Source organism: Podarcis melisellensis (genome assembly GCF_964234715.1).
Source record: "Podarcis melisellensis genome assembly, chromosome: 4".
Lineage (NCBI taxonomy): Eukaryota > Metazoa > Chordata > Lepidosauria > Squamata > Lacertidae > Podarcis > Podarcis melisellensis.
Genome location: NC_138531.1, coordinates 83,192,460 through 83,204,295, shown reverse-complemented (window position 1 = coordinate 83,204,295; position 11,836 = coordinate 83,192,460). Strand labels below are relative to the sequence as shown.

General features: G+C 42.9%; 1 protein-coding gene across 1 annotated transcript in view; it reads right to left on the bottom strand.

The window, feature by feature from the left end:
- Positions 1 to 8,885: 8,885 nt before the first annotated feature.
- CWF19L2 (CWF19 like cell cycle control factor 2) overlaps positions 8,886 to 11,836 on the bottom strand; it is a 68,152-nt gene continuing 65,201 nt past the window's right edge. Inside the window, exons 17-18 of the mRNA XM_081909639.1 lie at positions 10,091 to 10,192; positions 8,886 to 9,443 (exon numbers count right to left, since the gene is read on the bottom strand). Coding sequence (XP_081765765.1) covers positions 9,303 to 9,443; positions 10,091 to 10,192 — 243 coding nt within the window. The 3' untranslated portion in view covers positions 8,886 to 9,302. The remainder of the gene's footprint in view (positions 9,444 to 10,090; positions 10,193 to 11,836) is intronic.

Sequence of the window (11,836 nt, the reverse complement as noted above, 5' to 3'; positions counted from 1 at the left end):
TCTGAATATTACTTCTCAGTCAGATTATTTCCTTGGCGAAGCTTTTGCACTCAAGACAAAAGTAACCAGTAGGATGGAGCTCCTGTTTGCTTTCCCTACAGACAGGGGGGACTTTTGAAGTAGCTAGTGCAACGACCTGTTTGTGGTTCTTCTATTTCTAGTCTAGCAACTTCCCAGCAAGACTAAAGAAGTCCCAGTGGTACCAACAGCGTATCCATAAAACAAGCCAGTTAAGGACCTTCCTAAGTCATATTTGGCCGCTTCATGGATCACTGCCTTGTCGTGGCGAAGGGGTTTGAATAACTCCAAGAAGCTCTTAGCTATGCCGTGCAGGGCCACCCAAGACGGACAGGTCATAGCCGAGAGTTTAGACTAAATGTGATCCACCTGGAGAAGGAACTGGCAGACCACTCTAGTATTTTGCCAAGAAAACTCCATGGAACATAAAAAAGGAGAAGCTTTGAGAAGAAAGTGAGAATTTCCAAGGCATGCTCTGGTTCATGGGGTCATGGAGAGTCAGAAGAAGAAGAAGAAGAAGAAGAAGAAGAAGAAGAAGAAGAAGAAGAAGAAGAAGAAGAAGAAGAAGACGACGACGACGTCATATTTGGGCACTCTGTTGAGATGGAGAAGAACTCCTTTGTTTTTTGTTTCCTATACTTTTTAACATGGGTATTTGAACATTTAGATTCATAAAACAATCCAGCCTGAAGACTGAGTGGATTATAGCAGATTAAGAAACTGATTTTTTTTAAAAAAAAAAGACATAAAACCACAGTTAAAATAAGTATGACACAATGAGTGCTAACATTTTAAGTCCATTGGCAGAAGAAGAAAAAAACCTGAATCTATAAAGCCTGTCCAAATTAAAAGAACTTGCAAAGACTCAATAAGAAGCTCCTCTGATTTAAGTTTTGGTGTGAACGTTTTCCAGCAGCTAGAAAAATCAAATCAGGATTTTAGGATTATCAGCCAAAATGGAATTTAGCACTTATTCAAGCCATAACACATTTTCCTCCATGATCGGCAGCTGGGAGATATAACCAAGAATTGTATTCTCATGACTAAGTTCTCGTTGCTGCCATTTTCTGAAAAGAGGTTAATGGACCAGCCTCTTGCCATGCTTCTAAAAAAATACACTGTGTGATTATAGATACAGATTGTGGTGCTGTATGTCCTTCTGTGGAGCATTCTGGCGCTGCAAAGATGCATCTCAATATCTGTGTGCACAATCATGCTTTCTTTCATTTTGTTTATCATGCTTGGACATGGCCAAATCTCTGGTGTAGAGATGGAGAACCTCAGAGGACTAAATGTGGGGGGCCCAGACATCTCTATTTGACCCTCAGGGCTCTCCCCACACCCACCCTGCAGGCCCCCATTCCTCACTGGCCCTGCCTTTTCTGCTCCATGAGTATTTTCACTTGCCTGGAATGTGCCTTTGAATACTGATCTTGCTTCTTGTTTGCCTGGATGGAGGACTGAGAAGGATGTATGAGCATACGTACGACGCAGCTACATTAGAAAAAAAAAAACGTTATAAATGTGTTATAACACTACGACACCAGAAAGTGCTGTAGTGTTCGATTCTTCGGCAATGCGATTTTGCATTATGAGCTTTACAAAGTGTTTTCCTAAAACATTTTTTTTAAATGTGTCTAGATCCAGCCATAGACTCACCTATTACATAAACGTAAAATTCACACCAGTTGTTCCACCCACTTTTGCCCCTGGCCTCTGTCACTACTGGTATGTGGCCCCCTGAATGTAGTTCAACCTGAAAATGGGTCCCCAGCCCTTCTCTAGGGGAGGCCTTACTCCCTGGTTGACCTGACTTGGGGTAACAATTAAAATTAGAGGATAAGTCCTGCTGGTTCGGACCAAAGGCTTATCTCAGGTGAGGGGAACCTTTGGCCCTCAATCTGTTGCTGAACTACAACTCCCATCAACCCCAGCAAGCATGGCCAATGACTAGGGATGATGGGAGTGTGGGAACATTTAGGGATGCGGGGGAGGATATATTGTCTAAGATATCCTATCCCGACTTGTCTTTACAAGTTCAACAAAATCAGCAGTTAACATTCCGCCCTTTTTTTAAACACACGCAAAGCAGATAGTTTGCTCAGACTCATTAGAGTCTCTGTAAATATTTCCTGGTATTTTCCCTGTTTAATCCCTCCTAAAATAAGACACTACGCAGTCTTCTGTAAAGTATAAAACGTTTTCTCACAAGTAATTATCTGTTCACACAAAGGTTCCCAGAAGGCAGACTTAAAAAGTTAGAACATCGTTTAAATGTGGTGACTATCTCTTTATGGGAGAAAGCCCCCTTTTCTTCTCTTGGTCTGGAGCCAAGGGTGCATTTTAGAAGTGCTGTTATTAAGATGGCATCGATAGAGACAAGATGGCCGCCAGCCTGTGGTTCTGGTTCTTTCTACTTCAGGAGAGGCCATGCCCATCTCAAGTTACACATAGGAAGTTTCGTCTCAATCCTGGAAAGCGGGACGTTCCGGCTGGAGGACTGACACAACCTTCATATCTTCTCTAGCAATGTTGTGTTTGACTGCACCTGATTCTTACATCCCACAGGGCGGTGTAGTTCAACAATAGCTGGAGGGCTGGAGGTTCTCCACACCTGGTTTATCTAGCCCATCATCCTGTTTTCTATAGTGACCAACCAGGTGCCTATGGGAAGCTTTCAAGCAGGAGATAAAGGCAATAGTCCTCTCTTGCTGCTGTCCCCCAGTATGTGATATTCAGAGGAATATTAGTAGCCATTGATAAGCCCCGTTTTAAAGCTGCTCAAGTTACCACATCTTTGAACAGCAAGCACCATGATTTAACTGTGTGCAGTGTGAAGAAGTATTTTATTTTGTCTGTCCCAAATCTTCCACCCTTCGGTTTGAGAGGAATTGGATTAGGAGGGCTGGGAGACACTGGAAGGGTATGCATTCAGGGGTGAAGTCAAACCGTTGGAGAACTGCAGTGTCTGCTGTGGCTGTAGAGACCAATACAAGAGAGACATGTTTTGTTGCAGCTGGGGAAGATGAAGGCGTCTGGTCTTGCTGTTGCAGATGCACCATGGCGTTTCTTCTTTTTTTTTCCTTTGGCATTAGGAGAGGGGGAGGAAAACACCCCTCTTGCATCACTGGTGTTCTGACCACTTCGGGTTAAGAGGTAGAAATGAGCCATATGACCAGGTAGGAACAGCTGCTTGATTGAGTGTTAACGAAGATTTGGAAAGCTACTGCCACAGCTTTTTCATGCATTACCATTATCAAAGTTCAGACAAAAGTAGGACTGAGAAGAGGGGGGAAAATCTCAGGCATAGAGTTTATAAGTGTTAATGCTCAACTGAAGGAAGAGGGAATTTACATGGCCTTCAGAATTGCAGGAGGAAAACAAAGTTTGAAGCAGAATGGGAAAATGCAAGAACAATGTAAGCTTTTTGCAATACCTGCCCTGTGACATTATTTGACCAGGAAGTCCTCAAGTACTTGGCTCAGTAAATAATCCCTTGTTTACATTTCTTAAAAAGGGAAAACACCACATCCTTCTCAGAACAAAGGAGGCATGGAGCAGCGGGAAGATAATTCAAGTTCAAACACCAGAACTCTCCAGACCAGTCTTTCCCAGCTTTGCACCCTCCAATGCTTTGGACTACAACTCCCATTATCTCTGCCCATTGGGCCATGCTAGCTGATGCTGATGGGAGTTGCAGTCCACAGCATTTGGCAGGCCACAGATTCCCCACCACTGATAGAGAAAAGTGATTTGAGTAAACGTGAGCAAGGCATGCTCATCACTTTAATACCTACAAAAATACTGGTGACTTATGTTGTAAGGGTTTAAACACACTCACTTGTTCACTCATTAACTTCTATTTTTAGCTTTTCTTTTCTTTTCCTTTTTTGAATGGGAAGGGAGAACATTTGCTTTTCACACACAACTCAGCATCCAGTTGTATCCAGGGTCAAGATATATTTATTCATACAGGTGTCAGATGACAAGTTAAACAATCTGTTGCTTCTGTACTGTACAAAACATGGCTCCCTTGAGAAATAAAAGATACGAAGAAAAGATCAGAAAGCTCTTGAAAGAACAGTTGAGAAAACAGGAAGCTTCTTGAAGAAACAAAATAAAAAGTATAGCCAACATCTCATTATTTTATTCTTGAAAATTTCCCATGCTTCCTGGAAAAAACAGGATTCCAATATTCCGAAAGAAGAATGCAGATTGTATATTTACTGTTTAGTTTTACATAAGAGTGGGTTTTCAAATTGTAGGTGTGTTTACTGCTAGGAATGCGGGTGGCACTGTGGTGTAAATCACTGAGCCTTGGGCTTGCCAATCGGAAGGTCAGTGGTTCGAATCCCCGCAACAGGGTGAGCTCCCATTGTTCGGTCCCAGTTCCTGCCAACCTAGCAGCTCAAAAACACGTCAAAGTGCAAATAGATAAATAGATACCGCTCCGGCGGGAAGGTAAACGGCGTTTCCGTGCACTGCTGTGGTTTCGCCAGAAGTGGCTTAGTCATGCTGGCCATATTTGCAAATGAGTAGGAGCACCTGCTAGTGCCTTGGCTGCCACATCCTGCGCGAGTTGTAACCCCCTAGGCAGTTTTCCAGAAATGCCCATTTACTCCTCGGTGATGCATTCTCTACTAGGTTGCCACTACAGACACTGAAGTCTCAATGCAGAAATTCAACGTGCTGCTGTCTGGGTCTGAAGAGAGAAATGCTACAAGAATCAGTATGTGCTGCGTATATGTACAGATCATGTGTGACAAGATGCAGTTATACGCCCTACAAAGGACTAATTTAATATAGAGTCAAAAGTCTGTGCAATTTCAGAATGAGAAGCCTATCCAAGTAAGACGCAAAGCCTCCGAAAGTGGAGGCCACAGCACAGTGGGAGAGCAGAGTTTGCAAGCAAGTGTGGGGTTCAAACATCAGCTTCTCCAGCTAAGGCGGGGTGGGGTGCGAATCCAGCTGCAGGATTGGGAAAAGCATCTTTGCCAGAGAACTGCTGCTGGAGTATACAAGCATAGGTCTGCTTCAGGCAAGTCAGCTTAATGTGTTCTTTGAAAACCTTGAAATAAATTCCACGCCATCTCCCAAGGCACCAAGCATGCTATTTGCAGGAGCCTCTTACAAGCCCAATTGTGAAGGGAAGCGAACTAACAATACTGCTTGCCTCCTTCAATACTGCAAAAGGAGCCACAAAGACTATCATGGGGATAACGGCTGCAGTTCTTTTCCCTTGCATAGGACAACTAACACTGCAAATATCCAAGGAGCTGCCTCTTTTTGTCTGACCAGTTTCTGATACTTATCTTGGTCACTTAAAAAAGAAAAAAAAATCCCAGAGTCTCTCCCTCGGGGGCAATGCTCTAGTTTCAGCTTTTCATTTCAGCTGGAAATTCCAGGGTTTTAAAATGACCGGGCCAAGCGACTCCCAGTATAGCATGAGTTGGAAAGTTTATATTTGCTTTGGCTGGACTCTTGCCCCTTAACAGAAGCCAAGGCTCTCCTAGTCAAGTGCATACTTTAACATTCTCACCATATAAATGAAATGTATTTTGCACTGTCTAACAAAGCAAACAAAAGGAGATACCTTTCTCCTTTAACCTCTGGAGACACCCAGAAAGCCATCGGGAAGACAGAAGTCAGATAGTTGGCAAACTTAATGCAAGTGGTGTTGAACTGTATTTGAGCCCAGATGATCGTTTAATGCAGATACAGCCAAGGAAGGAGAATTTATAGTGTGCATGATGGAGTCCTGTGCTGAAAGTTTAGGCTTAGAATGGGAAGGAACCTCAAAGGTAATCTTGTACAACCCAGTTGATGCAAGAAATTCTGCACTATGACAGAGAGGAGAGACTTCATCAGACAAGGCCTCCTTCCACCTGCCTTGCCCCACCCTCCGGCCCTGGGTCTCCTCATAAGGAAGCTATGCCTGGAGGAAGAACTGTGAGGGGAGAGACTTCATCAGACACCCTCCAGTATCTGCTTCTCATTTTGTATTGTATTATGTTATGCACTGTGGTTTGCTGTTGTTTTATTGATTGGAGTTTAGAAATTACTTGTTGTAACTGTTGAGTAGATTTCTGTTTAATTTTGAAATGCTGATATTTAATGTTATTCTATATTGTTTTAATGAATGTTGAACGTTATTTTATTTGCATATTGTATATTGTATTATGCATATTGTCTTATTTAGATGATGTTAGATGATGTTAGCTGCTCTGAGCCTGGCTTTGGCTAGGGAGAGCGGGATACAAATAAAAATTTATTATTATTATTATTATTATTATTATTATTATTATTATTATTATTATCTCTGACAGGTGGTCACACAACTTCTCCTTATCTATTATGTTCTCCTCTTTCTATTTTTTTTATTGATTTTCCACATTTATAACAAATATAACATGTAAAAAACACAAAACAAATCATCTTACAATACTAAAAGAAAAAAAAAGTCATTACTTCTAGAATCCAAGTTAACTTTCATTGTAGTCAGACTTCCTTGATTCCCCCCTAACTGAATTTCATTGTAACACCTTTGTAACAGTTCTCCAAAATCCTCTTTCTAATACAACTCCAAAAACTCCAACATCTTCATCTGCCATTCTTCTACCGTTGGTATTTCTTGGGACTTCCAATTTTTTGCTAATAGCAGTCTTGCCGCTGTTAAGTGGCATACAAAAATAATCTAACATCTTTGTGGGGCAATTCCAAAACCACAGAGCCTAGGACTTGCCTATCAGAAGATCAGCGGTTCGAATCCCCGTGACGGGGTGAGCTCCCGTTGCTCGGTCCCTGCTCCTGCCAACCTAGCAGTTCGAAAGCACTTCAAAGTGCAAGTAGATAAATAGGTTCCGCTCCAATGGGAAGGTAAACGGCATTTCTGTGCGCTGCTCTGGTTCGCCAGAAGTAGCTAAGTCATGCTGGCCACATGACCGGAAGCTGTACGCCGGCTCCCTCGGCCAATAAAGCGAGATGAGCGGCACAACCCCAGAGTCGGTCACGACTGGACCTAACAGTCAGGGGTCCCTTTACCTTTACCTAATCCTATTATTCCAAGTAAAAAGGCTTCTGGTTTCTTAACAAATGTATTTTTCAACATTTTTTTTTGACTCATTAAAAATCTTTCCCCAGAAGTCCTTAACCTTAGGACACGTCCACCACATATGATAAAAGGTGCCTTCTTTTTCTTTCTCCTTATTATGGCAAACCCACCCCAGTATATTCCACTGTTGAGCACCTTGCACTATCAGAAAGTTTCTCCAAAGGCTGAAATCTCCTTTCTTGTCCTTTGAACCTCACTTTCCCCTGGCAGACCGAGAAGGAATGTCCAGTAATTAATCTGTTAGACCTGCAGGCATTGGTTATCTCTGCTTAAGACAGGAGAGGTTCAGATTCCTGAATAGGTATGTTGTCTGCTGGGTCTCCTGCTGCTGTTGCTTCCAAAGTAATGGGGACTTCCATACAATGCAGGGGTAGTCCACATGGTGCCCTCCAGGTGGACTAGAATTCCCCTCAGCCTCAGCCACCATGGTCAGGGATGATGGATGTTGTAGCTCACAACATCTCAAAGGCATCATGTTGGCTAATGGCAAGTCATCAATTTAGAATACAGTACTTGGCTCCATGCACTATTTTCCATGAAAAAAGAAATCATCACATGGATGTGTCATTGTCAAAGAGCGAGCCAGAAGTAAATCACACCATTCAAAGTCTGAGTTAACTCTTTATTAGCAAAATCATCATCTTCACAGACTTGATGCAGTGTCAGGCCCAATGAGCACAGCAGCTCATCCCTGGTAGGTCTGGCCCCTTGAATCAGTTGCCAATACTGAAAGTCCCCACCTCCCCACAGCCGTCTAAGTTCCCCCCTCTCCAGGGCTTTTTCCAAGCAGAGGAGACTTTGCCTGTGTGCAGCCAACCTCTCCCTTGGTGGTTTCCCAGCTGGTTCCTCCCACCATTCCTCTGAGTCCAACCAGTCCATGGCATGAATTTAGAGACTGGGCACTTTCAAAGTAGCTGATCCAGTTTTCTGAGATCCCAAGAATCATGAATTAGTAACTTGTTTGCAGTGCACATGTGAGCTATAGCTATAGTCTACCGTGGTTTGCAGCAGAATAACCAAGGTATTCTAAGCACAAGTGTAATTCAGTTTTTGGCAGTGTTGTGACTTCCCCAAGGAGTTTCCCCAACCCAGCTTAAATTCCTGTAAACTTTACAAGTACTTTCCTTTAACCACCCAAGGATTCAGATCCTTGTTTTGACATGACCTGCGAATGCATTTCCATCATGTGTGCCCATGTGACAAAAGTATCCTACACTGTTTACCTTTCCGCCACAGCGGTACTTATTTATCTACTTGCACTGGTGTGCTTTCGAACTGTTAGGTTGGCAAAAGCTGGGACAGAGCAGTGGGAGCTCATCCCATTGCGCAAATTCGAACTGCTGACCTTCCGATTGGCAACCCCAAGAGGCTCAGTGGTTTAGACCACAGCGCAACCCACATCCCCTATTCAATTTCCACTATCTAAATATTATCAAACACAGATTTCTGGACCTTCTATGTACCTTTCCTGGGATTCCTCCACGCCATGGTGCCATTTGAAATATTAATCCAGTTGCGAGGCAGAAATTCCCTTCCTGCAGAAATGACCTAAGTCATGCTTTACCCTTTCCAGTTAATTTGTTCCAAACCTTTATTTTGTTGCTTCACTGAAAAACTGTTAGTTGCTGGACTTCAACAGGAGAGTGAATCATCTTGTCTCAAGACTCCTGCCAAGCTCAATTCTCTCTCTACCTAGTCACTCTCTCTTTGGGAGAATACTGGCATTTCCATTTTCACAAGGCTGTTGAGAAAGGTATTTGCCTAAGTAGTCTTTAATGCTGTTTAGCCAGTTTTAGAGATATTTTCTTTCTTTGACGTTTAAATGTCAATAAATCAATTTTCTTTTTAAGTGCACAGTGTGCATCTGACAGCACCTCCCAGAGGCCGTGATTTAAACAAGGTATTATGAAAAGGGCTTTAAGAAAAAGAGCACACAGCAGAAAATATGAAGCATTAAATATAAATAAATGACATTGTGTTGAAATCAATTTGCCTTGTAAATAACTCAAATTAAATGTATGAACTGCGTTCTTTTAGAATATATTTCCCCCCCTAAAAGTGTTCACTAGGAATGTAGAAAACATCCTGTCATCCTTAACACATGCCTTTCTATAAAATGGATTGATTTTATGGATCTTGATGGTCTGTTGGCAGGTACTGCATCGTCAAAGCTTCACTCTTTGCTTTTGGTGAAATCGTACGGTTTCCACCTCTGAGCAAAATGCAACACCTTCTTCCTCTGGTCCTCAAAGTTTTCTCGCAGTCCCTTTCTCCACAGCCTGGGCTCCAAATCCAGCATGCCGCCAATTATTTCCTTTTAAAGCAGGACAGAGAGAGAAGAATATTACTGCTCTTAATTAACCTTGGAAACTCACACCTGTTCAAAACAAGGACTACAAAGTACAATTGGATTGGTTGGGGGGGGTCATTCCAGCTCTGCATTTTAACAAGTGACTCACCCACATGTGCTCTATGCAAACTACTTCCTTTAAGGACTACGGGGGAGGAGTGGGAACAAGAGATTTAAACTGACAGCCCCTGCAAATCTACCCACAGCATTAGAAATTCTGTTTGTGGGGGGGGGGAAAGAAGATTAAGTTATTCCCTAAATCCATTATTGAGTCTCTCTCTCTCTCTCTCTCTCTCTCTCTCTCTCTCTCTCTCTCTCCACTCACAATATTGATCCTGCTAAAAAAAATTAGTCCTTTACCTCCAGGCAAACATTTATTACAACTCTTGCTTTGAATGGTAAGATCTCAACATCATATAGAATGGCTAATTACACAACTCAAACCCTGAGATAACAAACGTTCTTCATGTCCCTGGGATGTTCTAAAGCACACAGTAATAAAACTGCCATGTATATTCAACTTTGCTAATGTACGCAGTGAGCTTCTCAGAATGGAGCGTGCAGGAGGGTCTTCCACATCAGCCTCTTTGAACAGGTGACATAATAAATACCTTTCCAAAATAAAGGGGGAACTTGCGATGATCTTCAACGACGTGAGCAAAGCCCCCTTGTAGGCCGAAGTCTACGGAGAAATAAGGCAAACCTTTCGGAACCTAAAAAGACAGAGAGGCCATTCATTATTTCATGCAAAGGAAAGACAGTTCATGGGGCTGTCTTTTGAAGCTTAAAAAACTGACAACCAGCTCATTTAGACATATCTTGGAGGCTGATGAAGCAAAAATCAACACACACACAATTCTTAAACCCTGAACTGCAAGGAACTGAACTATGAAGGGCAGAAACATGTCAAGAAGATATCAGGGTCAGGAACTCATGGTTAAGTTCCCTCCTCACTAACTACAAACCTTGGCTACAGCTCGCGTTTGGAAAACACAACAAGGCACACTTTGGCTTAGGTCAGAGCCACAGAGCGCTGGAGTAAGGAGGAGTAAGAAGGAGCAAAATGGCTTCATGATCTTCCCCCAGGAGACAGCAAGTTTGTCTTGCTGTCCCAATAAGCCATAGTTTGGCTTACCATGACGTGCAAACTGGACACAAACACAATGTCCCTTTACTACTAATAATAATACAGTCAGACCTCTTCTTACGTCCACCTCCGCTTCCGTCCATTTCGCCCAATATCCGCAGCAAACCCGGAAGTAACTGGTGGGTTTGCCACCGCCCGCGCACGCACAGGAGTGCCGATCGCCGTTTGCACATGCGCAGAAGCGAGCAATCACCAACCGCGCCTGCGCACAACGGCGCCTCTCCCAGCAACCCATTTCCACCTCCGGACGGACCTCCGGAATGGATTATGGTCGCAGATAGAGGTTCCACTGTACTTTATTATTTATACCCCGCCCATCTGGCTGGGTTTCCCCAGCCACCCTGGGCAGCTTCCAACAAAATTTTAAAGATAAAATAAAACATCAAACATTAAAAACTTCCCTAAACAGGAATAATAATAATTTACTAACAATTCCTCATGCTTTTTTATGGATTTTAAATATGCCGTCGTAGCGCACACTGTTTTCTTCTGCTGAGAAAAGGTCCAATTAAAAAAAGGATAAATGTAAACCAAAGAGTAGCAGTAAATAAAACTCTGTACACTAGAATTCCCTCTGGGGAAGCATCAAGTGATTATGACCCTTCCATTAACTCTGAAATGTGAATATGGTCCACACTGTCACTGAAAAGGACACATGAAGGCTAATATTGAGAGGCAATGAACCATCAGATGCCCTGAATAAGGACCAGGAAATAGGCAGAAAACCAGGAGCAAGAGCAAAATAAACAGTACAATTCCCATCATCCCTGACCACTGGTCCTGTTAGCTAAGGATGATGGGAATTGTAGTCCCAAACATCTGGAGGGCCGGAGTTTGCCTATGCCTGAACTACAACTTCCAGCAGCCTTTCTGCACGACAAACTATATTCAGCAGCCGTCCTTGTGAAAAGAAGTCTATAGATTTCAGAGCTTTGCCTCTTGCCCCAGCCCTTGAGAAGGATATAAACCATCTTGTTGATTGGAAAGGAGGCTGCATTCACGCCAAGCAAAGACAACCATTTCCGTAAGCCATTGTTACATAAGGGCAGGCTATGCAGTGTGATCCTATACACACTTATTCCAAAGTAATTCCTGCTGAGTCAGCGGGGCTTATACCCTAGCAAGTGTGTTTAGGATTGCAGCCCTAGACATTCTGATACTTGAGTCGAAACATTAATACGAAACCCTCAGCCATGACAGCTAGTGCCTT